This window comes from Cornus florida, unplaced genomic scaffold (assembly GCF_030987335.1).
Source record: "Cornus florida cultivar Cherokee Brave unplaced genomic scaffold, ASM3098733v1 CherokeeBrave_3.0.0_Hap2_Chr05, whole genome shotgun sequence".
In the NCBI taxonomy this organism is placed as follows: domain Eukaryota; kingdom Viridiplantae; phylum Streptophyta; class Magnoliopsida; order Cornales; family Cornaceae; genus Cornus; species Cornus florida.
In genome coordinates this window covers 54,705,035-54,725,216 of record NW_026775575.1, presented here as the reverse complement: position 1 = coordinate 54,725,216, position 20,182 = coordinate 54,705,035, and the positions used below count along the sequence as shown (strand labels likewise).

Here is a 20,182-nt window from a genome sequence, read left to right as displayed (position 1 = left end):
TTTCTCGAGAATATGTGTTTTGCTCAAAACGTGTTTATATCGTTGAGGTGTGTGTTTGTCACTGCATACCCTGCACGTGTAGATATATTGTCCACTCAAAACAATGACTTGACCATGCAAATTATCAACTACTACACTTTGTTTATATTGTTTCAATTTAATTACAAGACACGCTTTGTTCATATCAACTTCGCAAAAAAAGAATGCAAGAAATTATACATGTAAATTTTAAAGACCTTGCACAAGGAGTATCTCGTAAAGAAATAAGGTAAGAAATTATACATGTAAATTTAAAAAACCCTATTCATGACGTGCATGGGTCATTACATGTGGTGCGCACGGGGCTTAGATTAGCCTAGTGCATCGGGTGTACCGAATATGTATTCCTGAACAAAGTTCATTGGAGTACAAATTTCTCCCGTTCTCTCAATTGTTGAGTTTTACCAAAATCCAAAAAAAATTATACTCCCTCTAATTCAAAAAGAATGTTCTTTTTGGGGAGTATAAATTTTTAAGGAGACATGTGAGCCATGTATTGTCTCATGAAAAGCTACTTACTTGCCCTTTTAAGTTTTGAATATTCAACTTTTGAAGTTTTAAATTTCAAAGACATATATGTAAAGATATGAAATATATTGATGTGAAATATATTGTTTGAAAAAATAAAGATGTACGTACTTTTTGGAACTGAGGGAGTAACACCAAAATCCAAAAAAATTATAATTTTCTTTTGGAAATCGAAGAAGAAAAAGGGGTCCACCATTGCGTGGGGCTCACACTTGGGAAAAATTATTAACGGCCTAGGACTTTCTGACTAATCATGACATGACAGTTGACACGCGGTTTATATATTAAAGTTATGTATAATTAATCATGGAGAGAATGATATGTAAATAATTTTTATGTGTTGTTTTGAAACTTTAACTCTCCAAAATTTAGGATTATGCATAGTTAGGGCTTGAGATTATAGATGATTGCTCAAAAAAAATTAAGGCACTTATAAACGAAACTAGTGATGGACAATTGTTTGATTTATTATAGAGGAGGACTGTTTTGATCGGCTTCAATGTTAACATATGTTACTATTGTAGATAAAGAATATGGATCTTTATATTTTTGTAAAGAAAATATTGTGAGAGAGTAACTAGCCTAAAAAAGAGAAAAGAGTGACTTTAATGAAGAAATACAACATCATATTTATCATTTGTGATACAATCTTGAAATTTTTATTTTTTTTTGGTGAAGTCTATCACTACTCTTCTTTAATGTCATATAGCTCCAATTTAGGGATGTCAATTTCCTCCGACCCGTGGGTTTTTGCCCTGTCCCTAATGGGGTGGATTTGGTGTTCCCCTAAATATGTTTGGGACGGATATGGTAAAATAATTAAAAATTCGAAATGGGTTAGGGACGGGAGCGGATTTAGTGATGAACCCGCCCTGATTATATATGTACCTTTTAATTTTTTTTATATATAAAATATATATTTAATATTTTTAAGACTTTTGTTACTTCATTGGGAGTGTCCGTTAATATATTAATATTTATATTTTAGTAATTTAAAAGTTGGGTCAACTTATTTATTAGCCTAATTTGAACACATTGGGCTAGTTTTTTTTTTTTTACTACATAATAAAAGTGGTATAACCCGACCCGCCTCCGTTACGCCTAGTAATTAAACGGAGTATATGGGACGGAGTCAGTTATTGGTCTACCGAAGTAGGGGCGGAGTTGTTATGACATATCTTCTAACGGGCGGAGTAGGGTTTAAACAAACCCATCCCGTTGCCATCCCTAAACTCGATCTCTTATATGATTTACAAGTATGAAATGTGGATATATTATTATATCCTAGATATCAATTAATCTGTGGCAAAAATGCAAAAAAACCCTTGTACTATCACAAAAGTGATAAATAACCCTTTGGATTATATCGGGTTGCAAATCAACCCACCTATACAAAGCATTGCAAAAGGACCCTTCCGATCACCGGACCACACATTTCGGCATCTGATGATTCACGGTGCCTATGTACTTTCAAGTAATACCCAAATTACCCTTTTAAGTGACTATTATACCTTCGGCAAAAGAGCAAAAAATCCCCTAAATTATCAAGAAAGTAAAAAATACCAACGGGCCAATGGCCTAGCGGTATTAACTTCTTACTTTTCAAAGGGAGGTCAGGGGTTCAAGTCTTAGAAGAGACGTGTGTGTGAGTACCAACTAAAAAAAAAAAAAAAAAAAAAAGAAGTGAAAAATAACCCCTTGAACTATCTCGGGTTTCAAATCAAACCCTCAACTATACAATTTATTTTTGTTATCGTTTTAAATTATTGTTATTATTACTATCGCCCTCAACTTTTATATAAATTAATAAGTTGGGGTATTTTGATAATTGTGACCCTCTGGGTGTCGAAAAATGTGGTCCGATGATCGGTATAATTTTTACTTTCGTGATAGTACATAATTTTATTTATTTATTTATTTTTTATTTATTTATTTTTTTTTTTGCACTTTTGCCTTAATCTGTTTACATCAAATGGATGATGCAACTTGTTTATTACAAGTATAAAATGTAAATATAATGAAAAAATTGACATAATGGATGACTAAAATCATAAAAATGAGGGTAATTGGGACAATGCAATTACAAAAAAGGAAAAATACCATTTCATATTGGGTTTATATTGAAATAATAAAAGTGTGCATAATAATTGGGTTGAATAAGTTAAGAGTGAATCACATTGACTTGACATGATTATGACACCATTAATTAACCGATATAATTATATTTAATGAATTAAACTTTAAAATTAAAACACTACACGATTAATTAAGTGAAAAAAAAAAAAATTTTATGTAGGCCGGTTACGTGGAATTGGAGTCTTGAAATTGTAATAGATGGAATTGGATAAAATCTTGGTTCAATTTTGTTAGTTACTTTTCTCCAATTCTACAAATTTCAATTCTAAAACTCCAATTGCAAACCAACACAACCTTAGAGAAGAACTTTTGAAAAATTGTTTTAACAACATTTATGTAATTTCTTCAATTATGATTGTGAAGCTGCTTTTCCACAAGCTTGGTATGCACACCTCATCTATATATCCCCTTCTTATTATGATCAAACTTGGGAATAAATTGGAACACTAAAACTTATACATAATTTGGTCATTCCCAACCAATCTACTTTCCTGGTTACAGGGTTTTATTGGATTCCCTCCAATTCCCACCCCACCTCTCCACTTCCCACCCCACCTCTGCTTCTTTCTGAAGATTGAGGAAGTAGAGAATCATTACATATGAAAGAGGGTTACAAGAACCAAAGCTGATACAGCCAACACAGAGGAGACCTTCTTCTTTCCATGCCCACTATACAGGTATGGATTTGTTCCATCAAAGGCTGCATTTAAACCACACAAAAAGATAAAAATTAGTTTCCAATGTATCTTATCTATATCCAAGAAGCACCCATACCGATATGTGACACGGGTACGACACAATAGGGACATGACAATATTGGGGACAAGGGCGGATCTATGTGTATGTTTAAGTAGGCTTAATTTTTTTTTTTTTTTTTTTTTACTATAGGTAATTTTAGCCCAACCCAAATTTTTTTAATTACTAGTATTAGCCCACCCAAAAAAATATTAGCCCACCCTATTAACAATTTCTGGATACACCCTTGACTGGAGACATGGGTACGATACAATATAGACCCGACAATACTACAAATTTCAAGAAAGAGGAAAGTAGACACAATTACGACTAGGATAGGTTAAAATATAAAATAATTACTTTACTAATTCGATCAGTATAATTTTGAATGAAATCACTAATTGGAAGCTTCAAACTAGTTGTTGTTTCTTATGCAAATTTCAAGAAAGTAGGACATATGGCTAGGATAGGTCAAAATATAAAAATAATATCTTTACTCATTTTATCAGTATAATTTTGAATGAAATGAGGTTGTTGTTGTTCTTATTTTCTAAAGTTTTATATTATTTTCTTAATTAAATCATAATATATTTTTAATTCCATTACACCCCATTTTTATTAAAAATATTTACAAATTAACCTGTTATGTTCCAAACGTGTTCCATCTATGTTCATGATATATCTAATTAAAAAATAAATAATTTAAATTTCAAGACATATCCAGACATGTCCGTCATTTCTATACCACCCTTGGAATAAGTATATGTACCTCCTTGATTCATATTTATAGAGTAACAGGGAGCGAAGGCCCCACCACTGAAGAGGATGGTGGTGGAGCCCACGCCCTCCTCTATGTCCTTCAATATGGTGGAATGCATACCTGAAGGGTTGTAGCAGATATGGTTGATGGTCTTATTGATGTTTTTAACAGTGTTCTTGTCTGCAAACTTATAGTCTCTTTTCACATAATGAACACATTTGAGCACTGCCTTGGTGTGATCGGCACAACCTGAACTACAGTAGGACTCTGCATCACTTGTTGTCACGTTTGGCCACCCTGCTTCTTTTAGAACATACTTTTCTGGACACCTAATATTACTCGCCTACAATATTACAAACACATACATATATATAAAACTCTGAAAATGTTTTCAACAAAATTGTGTTTCTAAGACGATGAAGATAGAGATACTTTACATTCAGCATGCAAAAATATGCACTTCTGAAACCCTGAAATGGGCTTAAATTCACATTGGCTGTGGGCTCTGTTCTGTCTGAAACAAATATAACCAAAAGAGTAATTATCAAAATCAGTTACAAAATAACAAGAAAAGTGTATACCAAGGTCCTCCTAGGGCAAAGTGAGTGTGTTGCGTGTTTTTTGCGACGATATATATATGTAATGGAAGTGCTCATTAAAAAGTGCCCTTGAGCTTAGGTCCATAAAAACTTGAGTCTTGGATTTGCAATCGAAGAAAATTTAGTTCAAAGTTTAAACTAGTTTTTCTTCAATTTCAATTCTACAACGTCAATTCAGTGCTCCTAAACATAACAGAAAATAATTCCACAGGCACCAGATGAAACTCAACTAATTCAAATCACAAGCAACCAAACACAGCCTATGATTTATACAGATTTTGATCTGAAATGTAATAAAAGAGAATGGAAATGAAATTACTTTCTGCTTTTGCGCAATGGGATAGAAGGAAAACTCCCAAGAGAAACCAAAGAAACCCAACTCTGTCACCGAACATCCTGCAAGTTCCCATCTTTCTGAGAAGATTTCTCTAAATACTATAAAAGTTGAATGAAGATTATAGAAAATTTGTGACAGAAAAACAATATATACATTGAGAGAGGCAGTAATGGATGATTTAATAATCAGAAATAATACTCAGATATTCACAAATAACTAGGAAAAATCATCTACTTCTAGTATATGCTCAGAATATATGAATCGATAAATAGATGAATATGTCATTGTCAAAAACAAGAACAATGTGATGAAAGTGATCCAGCAGACAAAACTGTAACATAAAATAATGTAATATTGGTACTGTTTTTGTTAGGATTTAAAGACAAAACAGTGGTTGTATCTTACGAGGATTAATTTTGCTAGGTGATTACTACTATGTATGCATGCATGCATTCTGTTTTTATTATAATTGTTTGGCTTGGAACTTAGTCGCACATTATAAATTTTAAATGTCAACGTTAATTTAAGGCGAGACATTAATTGAAGAACGATTAACACAGTTAAATTCTAAGAGCTATCTTATAAATTTTGATTTTTGTAGACAATTGTTGTAAAAATTCAATTCATTTCATTGAAGTAGCCAATTTGCTTACAATTGGTAGTCAATCACAACCTCTTTTTATTTTTTTTATTTTTTGGAGTTACGGGAATAAAGATTCCTGACCGCCAACTTCTAAATTAAAGCCGATACAAAAATTTTATTGAAGTAAATGATTCCACAACAGCTTAGTAAATTTAACCATTTTACGTTAGTGAAAATTTTTATTGATGAGTTGTATCAATGACTTGACATAATCGTTGTAACTAATAATTTCTCGAATGGAATAAATATTTCGCCTGGTGCACCGCGCTAATCTGAACAGTTCGTGTTACGCACGCGTCGACGCGTGTTGTGCATGCATGACACAAATTAGCCCGATATACGTTACGTGCACCAGGCGTACCAAATATCTACTCGAACACACACATTGTGTGCATTAACTACTATAGTAGGGATAAAATCATATAACCCCTCGTATCACGAAATTATGCCCTCTTATATTAAGTAAACCTTGTAAAACTCTCCTAACTTTTCAAATTGTCATCAAGTTACTTCCTTCCCCTTAGTTTGCTTTAGACACTAACCAACTTACTCTCCAATATGATCAAAATGCTCATTTATATACACTTTTCAGCTTTTAAATTCAAGTTAAATCAGTAAGGTCAACTTTACCATTTCACAACCAAATAAACAAATCGGTCACAAAATTGAATAAAATGTTTACTTTTGTTTGATACTACATGGGATTATATGATTATTTGGAATAGTATTGGTTTTTATTTTATGATTTGAATGGAAAAAGTAATATGTTTTTGTTTCTGAACGTCATCCGATGGTGTCCAAAATTCCCAGTTTCAATTTTCTAGTTTTAGGTACATTTGGTTGGAAACAAGAGCTCTAATAAAATAGTATAATATTTGGGAGAACCAACCCTCGTAAAACATTTTATTCCAATTAAGAAAAAGTACAAAAGTTTAGGGTTGACTGACATAGATGAAACCTGAGGTGCCTGGTACAAACTATTACATAAAACTCAAACCATCAACTTTGATTTCTAATGAATTTATGTAAAGTTTTTAAGATACTCAAAACTCTTACATATTAGCATTTGCTAATTAGAATTTGATTACATTTCAACTAATGCAAAGAAGAGTAAACTTTTATTGATGAGTAACAGTGTCAAACTGAACACATCGATGGATTCTATATGTGCGATTATATATTTTTGCATATACGAAGTTCAGTTACATTCAATGGAAGCTGCAACTTTAAATAGCAACCCAGAGAGCACAAGAGGGTCGGAGAAAAGTGGGTTGTGATCGCTTTCCAGAACAAAGGTCTTCGATGGCGGCCACTTCCTTATCATAGTGACTTGCTGCTCCGGTCTGAGAACTTGATCATACCTCGTTTTGATATATACACGCCGCACATCATCTGCACCGTCTCCTTCAAATTGAGCTTGTATTATTGCCTTCAATGGTCCTGGTCGGTACAGCATCGAAGCTAACACAGCTTCCTGATGCGAAAACCAAATTAGTACGTGTTATGCATGACACTTCAAATTTGATACGAAATTCATGTTAACCATCAACTGCTCTAAAATGACGGATTATATTTTTTATGAGTGGACAACATGGGGTATCAAACTATTAATTATAGTATTAAGGAGATAGTAAGATTTGAACTCTTCAGAGAAAAAAGGACTATAAATACATTATTGTGTGATGGATGATAATTTATGCAATGTTTTGTATTCAAAATTATGGAAGAAATTTTGAATTGTTCTTTGGGCTATAGAAAGAAATCTCGGCTTACCTCTTGGGGTCCCACATGAGCATTGATTTGGTGGTGAGACATGTTCCTACCCTTTAAGTTGGTTGAAAGTTGATGAGATTCCAAACCACAGTTGTAGTTCATCAAGCTGCTAAGTAGAGAACCTGGAGCTCCCTGTTTCATGTAATTAGAAGGGGTAAAAGAATTAGAGAGTAAGGGAATTTCATAAAACAATATATGGATGCCATTTTGATTAATTTAATTTAATTTTATTTTTCTCTTTGTTTTTGCAAACTATCAAATTTTGAGTGTGTTTTTTTTTTCTTGGTAAGAAACTTACATGCCCAGGGGCGGAGCCAGGTTCTTGAGGTTGGGGGGCCAAAATTATAAGCAACATTAGCTAGATAGAACTTTAAAAAAAATAAATAAATAAATAAAATGGGCAAATTTTTTTTACTATTTGTTATATTCATACAAAAATATATGTATCTAAACTTTTGCCAATTTATTTAAATAAAAAAACTAGTTATTTAAAGAAATTTTTTATCAAACTTTTTGAACAAACACAAATAATATTTATGGCAAAATTTAAAAAAAAAATTCAATTAAATAATTAGATTTTAATTTATTAAAAAAAAAGAAATTCATGTAATAATTAGATTTTACGTGAACATGTCTATAAATGATATGTAAAGAAAAAATGGAGAGAAGAACATACGACAGTCAATAAATAAGGTTGTCAAATTAATTTTTTATTTTTATTTTTATTTTTAATTCATAAAAAACAATATATATGTGTGTGTGTAGTGTGCGTGTGTAAATGCATAGAGTACTATATAATAATAAAACTGAATATTGATAAAGGATATGAATAGAGTACTCATATGTTATTTCAAGATTGCAATACTAACCTTCCGGAAAAGAAAAAAAAAAAAATTTCGTTAGACTTTGAGGAACACAAGCAATTTCTTTTGCAAACCATCTTTAATAACCATAAATAAGTATTTTTTGAAAATTTGGAGGGCCAATTTTAATTTTTCTATAGTAAATTACCATTAATAATTATAAATATACAATATTAATAGAAGTTACAGAAAATTTTAAGGGGGCCAATTTAAATTTTTCTATACTAAATTACCTTTAATAAGTATAAATATACACCACTAATAGAAGTTACACAAAAATTTGGGAGGCAATGGCCACCCCTAGCCCCCCTCTCTCCTCAAGGCCTATTCTCGTCAACCCGTTATGAATAGCTTCAATATAATGTTACCCTAATGTCTTGCAAGTGCAGATACTAATATCTTGCAACTACTGACATATATTGTCGTAATATTTGGCCATAAATACACCTCAAGGTCTCTTCATTTATAACACAAAAATATAATCGTTCGGTCTTCTGCAATATATATTCAAAAGACTGTTGCTATATTCAATTCCTGTTGTGGTTAGAATATAATACTAAGCCCTATTTTGGTTACTCTTGTTCGTGTTTTATGCTTAACACAATTCGGCTACCATTGTTTTGCCAAATACCACTTGGCTACGATTGTATTATGAAATTCCATTCATCAGAGGACCATATTAAAGTTGTTTTAACTTCCTCTACACTAAAAGTGTACGTTTACATATGATTAAACTGTTGTATTCCGAAAGGTGGGATGCCATAAGCCCATTACACCGAGACATCTCAGGTGGATACACTCTGAAGAGCAATGTATTCACAGTTGTTTATTTTCTAAGTTCATCTGATCCTATATTTATTTTCTTGTTATCAGTTGTTTCCCAAAACATGGTAGTGTATATTCCTTTAATTTTTTCCAACACAATAGAGCTAGCATTGGGTATGCGACTTCGTGTTGCTACATAAAAGTTCTCAACACGCAAGTATATCATTTTATTCTTATTTTGACTAACTTCATCGTATCAAGGTTTTCTATTACGTCTTACTGTTATTAGGTAAAGTCCTAACGTATGCAAAATTATATATTTTACTATTTCTTGAACACCTTTATACCTTGTAAAAATTCATTTTATTTCTGATGCCATGTTGTTTTGTTGAATAAATTATTTCTTTTGTGTGAAGGAAAAAATAAAAGAAGTAAAGAAGGTAAAAAAGAGTTATAAAAAAATAACTCTTATAAATTAATTAATAATTTATAAGTTAAAAAGGTAATTAATTAATTATGGTATTATAAATTAAGCAATGTATTCATAAATTTAAGGATATGCTTGTCATTTTCAATGAAATCCCACTGATTGTCCGGCTCATTTAAACAAAATTGACCATATTCCACTCACTAAGCCTTTTTTGTTCTTATCCTTGAAAGGACGTTCTGTCCTTACCAAGTATGTATTCTCCAGCAACAATCTTTTATGTATTAGTTACTCTCCTTACATAGCATTTATAAGGACAAGACTTGCCTGCCTATTGCTGTAAGTCATCCCTACTTAATGTTTAGTCCAATTTAATTATAATTACAAAATTAAGAAAGTAATAAATAATAAAAATAATTTTTGTAAGGAATAAAATTTAATTACCATTTTTGTGATTTTTTACTTATTACTTTTTAAATTTTATAATTACATATTACGGGTTAGTATGAATGACTTACCTGTCAATGAGTAGGCAAGTCTTGTCCTTTATTTATCACTTTTCATATTACCGATAAGTAGGAATGACTTACTCTTAAGTGAGTATGCAAGACTGTATTACAAAACTTATTTATTTTTTAAATAATATATTTTATATATTTTTATAAATGTCATTGAAGTTAAAAATTTTAGATTTAAATATTTTCTACTCTCCAATACATGGTCCAAATGTCACCTTAAAAATTTCTACTCTCCAAAAACAGGACATCTCTTTTTTTTTACACAGAGACTATATCTTATTTGTTTCTATACCATATATATATATATACTTGGTTTTTTGTTTTTTTTTGGTAAGTATCCTAAAATTTCTGTCTATATGATTCTCATCATAAATTTCAAATTTTTTTTTTTTTCTTCTTTTGGTAAGTATCCTAAAATTTCTTTAGATTACAAAAAGGAACTGTATTTTAACTTGTATATATATAAAAAATAAATCCAAAATTTTTCTATTCTATTTCTATCCTAAGATGAATTTCCAAATGTTGAACTTAACTTACCAACAAGAGTCAATACTAGAGTAACCTTAATTAAACACTATAGAAAAAGGAAAATTATGCAAAAAGGTTTAGAAATAGAGAATAGAAATTTTACATCCTTCCTGTCTTGGTCTGTCAAGTACCCATACTTTAACATTGTAGCAGCAACGTATACCGCAACCCCAATTTTCTTACCAAACCTTTGACTCGCGTCCGTTACGCTCAGACCTCCAGCACTATGCCCTACCAATATCACCTACAACATGCATAATCCATAACCCACATGCATGTGTATGTAAGAATTCAAATTAATTTATGATAGTATAAAAAATAAAAATAAAAAACATGTAGTAATCAATCAAGGAGCAAAGGACAACCTTTTTATGATCACTCAAATTGGCCATGAAATTGAGAAGAGGCTTGTTGTAAGCTTCAAAAGTATGAATTTTACAAGGATCCGACCGGTCGATACCGGCACCTTTGAGGTCTAGACATGTGACCTTGCAGCCATATGTCTCCAAGAGGGTCCTGACTTTGTACCAACTCCAAGCTCCAACTCCATAACCATGCACTAGAACAAAGTGTGGCTTTGGGCATGTCCTCATGATTCTTCCCTCCGTTCTGATTCCTAGGTGCTGATGATGATGATCACTCGATTCACTTCTGTACCAAACACAGCAGGAGAGGAGAGGAAGGACAAGAAAGGAGAGGAAGGGAAATGTGAAAACCCTTTGGGACATTTTCACTCCAGAGCTAGCTTCACCTTCATATTCTCAACCATATAGGAGGTAGTCTAGTCAACACCTTGGAAAAGATAACAAAAAAGAAAGGACAAAAGAAAATAAAAAACAAGGGCCTGTCTGGTTCATTTTGGAAAATCTTTGTAATGAAATCTGAAATTAGAAATTAATTCTTTAGAGAGTTATGAAATAAAGGGCAAATTACAATTACCTCCCCTGTAAATAGGGAAAATTACTCCCGCTTCTCCTCTAATTTGGATAATCTTACTTGCCTCCTCTCCAGTTAATACCTTTGTGACAAATACACCCCTCTGGTTAGTTCCCGGTACGATCAAAGGCAGTTAATGCTGACGTCATCACTCTCTCACCCTCAAAACGACTATACTACCCTTGAAATATCTGTGAGGATATTTCTGTCCATTTAAGCTTATGTAAAAAGACATTCATATCCTTGCTTAAAGAAAACCCATGAAGCAAAGTGCCCTCATAGCTGCTATCTTTATATAATGTACAAGTTTTTTCATATATACATAACTACATCGCAGAAGCTCCTCATCGTGCTCCAAGGAATTTCTTTTCACCAAATCCATTGCAGAATAATCGAAATATCTAAACATAACGCCAAGTGTTTGCTAAATTGCCTCAGTGAAGTTAGGTTGAATTTGAAGCTCGTTTTTGCTTCAAAATTTGTCATGGCTCTCAAGTGAAAGTGAAATAGAGCAGAGGAAGAAGTGAGCAAGAAAGGTCTATAAGCTTCAAGCTAGACATGTTCCATAGTGAACAATATTACAAGGCTTTCAAGAAAACCATTCGGTTTTATTTTTCGCCATTGTGGCTACTTGCATGGATGACCGATATTTTTGTCCTGCTTAGCTATTCTTTGTTGGAGTTATGTGTTTCAAATTTATTAGTTATTAATTACTAAAACTCCAACTGATTCTTAAAAGATGTTTTAATGAAGTTTTAGTATGCTATAAATAAAGTTTTTTATACCTGATAAATTAACTTACCTTAATTACTTATGTATTATTTAAGTGAAAAATTAAGTATAACTTCATTAATATTAATTTATTATATCTCTACTTATACTAGTAGAAAAGAGAAGGCCTATGTAGCCTACTCAGGACACTCTCTCTAAACTAATTAGAGTGAATCAAAAGGGATTTGAAAAAGTGTTTTCAAACTATTGACTTTGAGTGTGTGAGTTTCATATTTTCAGTTGATTAGACGGAGATAAATACATAAGTTCATGAAAGAAGTGCAACATTCATGAGTATACATATTTGATATCTAGGCTTAGTTGAATCCCGGATATAGTGCTGTCATTTGGCTTCCGTTGCATATGAGAGAGGCTTCAACTATCTTTAAAAAGCGATTACGCACCTCTAAACCTCGATACTCACCGTTTTAATATATTGGTTCTCACATTCTTTTGTCTTGTATAGCTATGTTTTTCATGTTATATCTATAGTCATGTGAGAATATGTCTTTTTATCTACTTTTCTTGAATATTATCTCCATTTTGCTTTAACTTTTTCTCTATTTTCTTGATTGATTGCTTTGTCAATTTCTTACAAAAGGGGGAGAAATATTCATGATTAAAGGGGAGATGTATTCTTTAAGGGGGATATAATTTATATTTATTTTGGCTATATTTATTAACCTTTCACAGGTAGTATTGTTTAAGTCAACCAACGGATCAGTGGTTGAGTAGTATCAGCCTCTTACTTTTCAAAGGGACGTCAGGGGTTCAAATCTAAGAAAAGACAAGTGTGTGTGAGTACCAATTAGGAAAAAAAAAAAGTATTGTTTAAGTCTTGTGCAGATTACTGGTTTGATTCTTGAAGTGACTAAAGCTACTTGTGAAGCTACTCATGAAGATTTTTGGTTCCACAAATTTTTTTTTTTGTGGACAAAATTGTAATTTATATTTCTACTTAGGTAGATTATGATTTGTCTAGATGTTGTCACAAAATTGCCAAATGGAGAGATTATAAGTTATAAAAATGAAATGGGCATACTTCGGTGATCGAAACAAAGTCCGTATTGAGTAGTAATTTTTCCATTTTTTTGAGTCTCAGTTTCGGAAGCGAAAAATTCAACTAAAGCTACTCACGACAACTTCGGTTCGACAATGGACAACATATATTCAAGGTGAGTGTGTAAAGATCACTTAGTATAGGTTTGGAGTTGGATGAGAGCACTTAGGGTTTTTCACAAGTTAAACCGGTTGTATCAGTTTAGAACCAGTTACACTTTTTGCTAAGAATAACTCTCAAGATTTTTCCAACCGGTTTCATTTAAAATCGAACTGGTTGCATTTTCTGCACAAAAATAACACTCAGGAAAAGTAGAATGGTTGCATTTTAAATTGAACCGGTTGTATTTCTCTTGAACCAAAAAGGAAAGTTTTGTTTTTGCCAACTTCAATTACATTTTTTATCTGAATTAGGGGGATGTCTAAGCACAAATTCTAACCCTAATACGACTCTCTAAGTCTCTATATAAACTCACATTCACACACAATTTATCTCGACTTTTGCATTGAAGATTTCAAAACCCTAGAAAACATCTTTGTGTGAGTTTTTCAGAGTTTATTATTTTTGAGAACACACCTATACACTTGACTGATTTAGGTTGTTGTTCATCGTTCGATTGGTGTTTGCTTGATTGAATATTCCATTGCTACCGGTCAACAAGCAGATTCGTTTCTACTTCAAAAATTATGTTTTGAAGAAACGGAGGGAGCGATCACACTTTGAAGGGTTCAAAGCATTCGTGGAGAGTGTTGTTGATCAACCAGCAATCCTTCTGCAGCCAAATGCGTTTAGCGAGGTAGTTCTTGGTAGAGTGAGGGGGTGTGAGTATGAGTCCGAGTCTATAGTACATTGATTCATACATATATGGATCGTTTTGCTTAGGACTAAGAAAGTCCTCGAGGTTTTTTTCAAACGATCGGTCTATTATGCCAATCAGGGTGTACTCACTAAAATTCCAGTGTCACTCTAACTTTATTCTTTAGTTTACTTGCATTTATGTTTACTTTGTGGGTTGATTAATTTTAATTTTATTTTGGTAAAATTAAATAAATAAAAATTTGGGTAAATGAGCTAGTTCACTTATTCATCCCCTCTGAGGGTTTTTAACATTAAATTTCACAACCTATTCCGCATGGCTCAAGTCACAACTTTTGATTTTACATAATTTAACTCAAAAATCAGGTTTAAAATGTAGCAAATTTTTGTGAAGTTTTAAGATATTGGTGAGAGTCAAACTCTTGCGAATTAGAATATGTTACTTAGAATTTAATTACTACGGAGTACATTTTTATGGGCCGTGATCTCTCTCCACTTAGAAAGCTTTAGAGGCATTTTAATGGGCTGTGATCACTCTCCACTGAGAAAGCTTTAGATGCTGGCAATGACTTTATGTAATGATTTCTAAAGCTGTACATGCCTTATAAAAGAAATGTGAAAGTAAATTAAGCTGATTCAATTTTCATAGAATAAGACTCCATATGTTTTAGTATGGCCAAATAGTTCAATTTTATCAACTGATTAAACCATACTCCATTTTACAAGTAGAACTTTTTCTCATCATCATAGGAACTAGTCCAAGACAGCCTCTTCACGACCCTAACCATCTGATTTCAACCAGCCTCTTCATTATACATATATACACCTATATATTCGTATATATGCTGACCCAAGTTCAGTTACATTCGATGAAGTTTGCAGCTTTGACTAGCAACCCAGAAAGCACAAAAGGGTCAGAGAAAAGTGGGGCGTGACCGCTTTCCACAACATAGGTCTTCAATGGTGCCCACTTCCTTATCATAGCGGCTTGCTGCGCCGGTCTGAGAACATGATCATACCTTGTCATGATGTATACACGTGGCACATCATCTGCACCATCTCCTTCGAATTGAGCTCCTACTATTGCCTTCAATGGTGGTCCAGACCGGTGAAGCATCAAACCTAATACCTCCTCCTGATAGAATACAAATTGCGACCATGTTAACCACCAACTGCTCTAAGCAAATAACGAAAAGACCCTACAAATGTATTTATCATATTATTTATTATAAATGAAACAATACCGGATATGAAATTAATAGTTCTAGTTAGTAGTTATTGAGGTGATGGTAAGATTTGAACTCAAAAAGCTTAATAATTTCAAGAAATCTGGGGTTACCTCTTGGGGTCCTATATTAGCATTGATTTGATAGCGACTATGCTTTAAGGTGGTTGAAGGCTGATCAAGTCCCGAAACACATTTGTAGTTGTTCAAGTTGCTAAGTGCATAATATGGAATTCCCTGTTTCATATAATTAGAAGGGGAAAAAGAAATAAACAGAGTAAGGGAATTTCATAAAAGTTGTGTTATAATTTACAAATTTATATAAAACATGTCAGGGCAGTGGAACCAAATTAATACAAAGATTCAATGAAAGCTAAAAAAGCAATCAAACACAAACACAAGATATAATGCGGTTCAACAAAAATCGGTCTACATCCACGGATGAGAAGAGGTTCTACTATGATTCATAGCGATATTATAATATTAGAGTACCAACACCGTTTATATACCTTTTCACCATGTACCATTTCACGAGCCCATCTCCTTGCTATCAGTATCGGACACGGGTGTTTTTCCTACTCTACCAACCCATAAACTACCTCTATCCATCAAACTGTTGGGACTAACAATCATTTTTTATAATGCAAAGGTTTAATACGTCTTAAGTGAAAAGTTGAGGGTACGTTCATGTCTTCAGAAAGAGAAATATTGGCGAGATAACCTTAAACTACGGTCCAACCCATGCTCGGATTAGAAAAAATGGGCTTAGTAACAAAATGTAAAAAATATAAAAAATTATAAACAAATTTTCAAGAAACCATTCCCCAAAGCACTAGTACACAATAAATAAAAATTTTAATATATATATATATACATATATATAAAAGAATGATCAAATATAAAGAAAAAGTATTTATGATCAAATATAAAGAAAAAGTATTTTATAACCCATGCATACAAAAATATGTTTTAAGTTTGGCATGCATATATTTGTAAATGAAAAAAAGTCTAAAGTTAAAAAATAGTAAAACAAGGGGAAAAAGATAAATATGGCCCATATGGGCTATATTGTCTTTCATTACATAAAGGGTCGCAAACGAAAAACACACCTATGGTATGCATATAGAGTGTATAACCCCTATACGTTCTAAAAAGTCACTAACATTCAATTTTGGAGCAAATAAGGGCTTGAATGTTGAAAAGACTAAAGTGCCCCTCAATAACCGAATAAAAAATAGGTAAAAAAGCTAATCAAATGTGAAATAACTAAACTGTCCATCTTTTTATATATATAATATAGGGTTGCAAGAAAAAAACACCCTTATGGTATACATATGAAGTATATAACCCCTTGTACATTCTAAACCTCCTTAACATTCAAATTTGGTGCAAACAAGGACTTGAATGCCGAAAAGACTAAAGCATCCCTCTACAACTGAATAAAAAATAGGTAAAAAAAGTAATTAAATGTGACAAATGTGTGTGTGTATATATATATATATATAAATATATACATATATAAGGACATTATTAGAAGAGACAAGGGTATTTTTATAATTTTATATCTTAAAAATGTCACGTGCAATGCATATGAATACATTTTTAACGAAACAATGACATCTACTCCTTCTTTGTCACATTTTTTCAAACTTAACAGACTTACATACTCAAAATAAAGGATATGAATATTATTTGGTCAAAATGTAAATATTAAGAGTGTTTTTCTCACTTTGCCCTTATAAGGGCATTCGAGGAAGAGATAAGGGTGTTTTCAGAATTTTATATCTTGATAATGGTAACTTCAAGCATTTCTTTTGCTCATTTTTTCAAACTTAACGGAGTTAAATAAACTATAGGAATGTTATTTGCCCAAAATTAAAACATTAATAAGGGTGTTTTTCTAACTTTTTCCTTTTTATAAAATTGGATTTTAAAAAGTAAAACTTCAAAAAAAAAAAAAAAAAGTTCTTAACAAAGTTGTAATGTAAATGTTTAATCCAGAGAAAGAGAGAGAAAGTTAAAACTCACATAATGGAAAAACGGTTGACCAGGTGTCAATGGGGAAGACAACAATTAATCACAATACCAAACATACCAATATCACAAGGTTCATGGTATTAATCACATTATCAACATACCAAATATCAAAGCACTAATGGGTGTCAAATTTAAACCATATTAATAGAAACTTCAAGCCACAAGTATACAGTATATCTATCATCTATAGTGCAGATGCCTTCAGAAATTAAAATACCTCATTTGTTCCTATATAATTAATACTCTCAAGCCCTGCTTACCCAAAACAAAAAAAAAAAAAAAAAAAACTCAACCCCCTAAACTTATTTCATCAGATAATTAAAGAAGAGCTTTTTTTTTATTATTATTTTTTAAACTTGTATAAAAAACACAAAACTTAACAATTATAAGAAAACTATTGCCTACGTTGAATTCTGATTTTAACAAGTAGGTTCTATGAAAAATACATTTTCTTAACCGAATTTTCAAAAACTGATTTTCGAAACTCTTAACCAAACAAATTTTTGTACAATTTTCTGATTTTCAATTCTAAAAAAAAAAAATTAAAGAAATCCAGATTTTTGCTATTCTATTTCTATCCTAAGATGAATTTTCAAATGTTGCACTTAATTTATCAACTAATTTGCATTAGAGTCAAAACTACAGAAAAAGATAACCAAAACCCAAAAAGGAAAAAAAAAAAAAAAAAAGTACTTAATAATAGGTGATAGAAATTTTACATCCTTCTTGTCTTGATCTGTCATGAACCCATGCTCCAACATTGTACCTGCAACATATACTGCTACCCCAATTTTCTTACCAAACTTGCGACTTGCGTCCGTCACGCTCAGACCTCCAGCACTGTGCCCTACCAATATCACCTGCAACATATATAATCAATATGTATAGATGTGTGACTGTGTGTCAAATTAATTTAAAGGCCATTCAAAAAAGAAAAAAAAAAAAAAATTAAAAAAAAATCAAAGGATACCTTCTCATGATCACTCAAATTGGCCATGAAATTGATGAGAGGCTTGTTATACTCTTCAAAACTACGAACTTCACAAGCATCGGACCGATCGATACCGGCACTCTTGAGGTCGAGACAGGTGACTTTGTAGCCGTATGTCTCCAAGAGGGCCCTGATTTTGTACCATTGCCAAGCTCCGCCTCCATAGCCATGCACTAGAACAAAGTGTGGCATTGGGCATCTCACTCTTTTCGTAATTCTTCCCTCACTTATGACTCTTAGGTAATCAACATGATCGTCACTCCATTCACTTCCGTACCAAACAGAGAAGGAGATGACAAAAAGAACAAGAAAGAAGAGGAAAGGAAATGTAAAAACCCTTTGGGACATTTTCACTCTGGCGCTTGCTACAACTTCAGCTATATATATATATATATATAGATAGAGAGAGAGAGAGGACAAAAAAAAAATAAAACAAGTCTGTCTGGCTCATTTCTCGAAAACCATCTGTAAAGAAATCTGATAATTTTAGGAAGAAAGAGCAAAATTTAAAAAAAAACCCTAAACTATACAATTATTGCAAAATGCCCCTCTAAATTATTTTTGAAAGTAAATTACACCCCTTAACTATTAAAAGCAATTAAAATACCCTTTAAGACCGTGGAGACAACTTTTGGAGTGACAAATACAATTACTAATTTATCATTAATTATTAAATTATTATAAAAAATAAGAAATTCATGGGTATAAAATACCAATAATGCTCTCATTTTTTTATTCTATTTTTTTATTCTTCAGTCTTCGGCGCCGCATAAAGCCGAAGTCAAAGGCTGCGATCGCCCACAGTGATGCCGGTGATTTCTGCCGGAACAAAGCTTTGTGTGATCAACGGCGGTGGTGAGATCGGAGTTGGCTTCGGAACTGGCCACATGGGGTGAGAGGCGTGAGCGGAGGAGTTTCATGAGACTGGTGGTGAGAGCTAGTGAGGAGGCCATTGATGGAGCTTGTGAGGGATTCCGACAACAATGACTGGTAGTGGTAGATGATTAGGATTTCTTCGTCTCTTCAAACAAATATGTTGTAAGCATAGATCGCGACCCTCTGCAACTTCAGGCAATGACCCTCTGCAACTTCCGACGATGACCCTCTGCAACTTCTGGCAACACAAAACATCGATAAAGCCCTTGCAAGTCTCTCGGTGATACGAAGGAACTCTGGTAGCTTGTTTCGGCTACCATCGACCTGCCACACACTGAAACCCACATCAACACCAAATCGCACAGCAACTGAAGGATTAGAAAGAATGTGTATGAAGTGGGTGCATGTGAAGGATCAGAAAGTGAGATGATGTGAGAAGAAGAATAATGGAGGATAGAGAAAGAAATGAGGGTAAGTGAAGAAAGGAACCTGAATAAGTCAAAAGTGAGTTGGTGGGGGTAGAAAATGTGTGGAGAAAGAAGAAGTCAGTTTCAGTAGGCAGTGGATACACTTGTCCTTGATCGTTTGGCTGTAAATAGCCCCGTTCTCAAATCACAGGACAGAATCGGACAGTACTGAAGCAACACCAAATCGTACAGCATAGCCTCGACGGAGTTGTGGGTCTTGTGAGGGTATTATTGGTATTATATATATATATATTATATTTCTAATTTTTTTTATAATAAATTAAAAAATAAGGGTTGATTAGTAATTGTGCCTCCTGCCAGTGGGAAAGTGACTTCGATTGCCGGAAAGTGT

The 20,182-nt window shown here is 32.7% G+C and overlaps 1 protein-coding gene across 1 annotated transcript; it reads right to left on the bottom strand.

Annotated features, from left to right (window-relative positions):
• Nucleotides 1-14,850: 14,850 nt before the first annotated feature.
• Nucleotides 14,851-19,921, bottom strand: LOC132306501 (methylesterase 17-like). Its single transcript, XM_059803906.1, has 4 exons — nt 18,467-19,921; nt 18,216-18,356; nt 15,574-15,696; nt 14,851-15,369 (listed from the first exon to the last, which is right to left on the bottom strand). Exons 1-4 carry the CDS (start codon nt 18,833-18,835, stop codon nt 15,091-15,093), a joined length of 912 nt encoding a protein of 303 aa, XP_059659889.1. The 5' UTR covers nt 18,836-19,921; the 3' UTR covers nt 14,851-15,090.
• Between the last annotated feature and the right edge of the window lie 261 nt (nt 19,922-20,182).

Bases quoted from the DNA above. Each gene is read 5' to 3' on its own strand.
- LOC132306501 (XM_059803906.1), bottom strand. From the start codon at position 18,835: ATGTCCCAAAGGGTTTTTACATTTCCTTTCCTCTTCTTTCTTGTTCTT. The intron at 15,697-18,215 runs GTAAAATTTCTA...TATATGAAACAG, and splicing joins CAGATCAAGACAAGAAGGAT to GGAATTCCATATTATGCACT. The intron at 15,370-15,573 runs GTAACCCCAGAT...GTATTCTATCAG, and splicing joins CTAATATAGGACCCCAAGAG to GAGGAGGTATTAGGTTTGAT.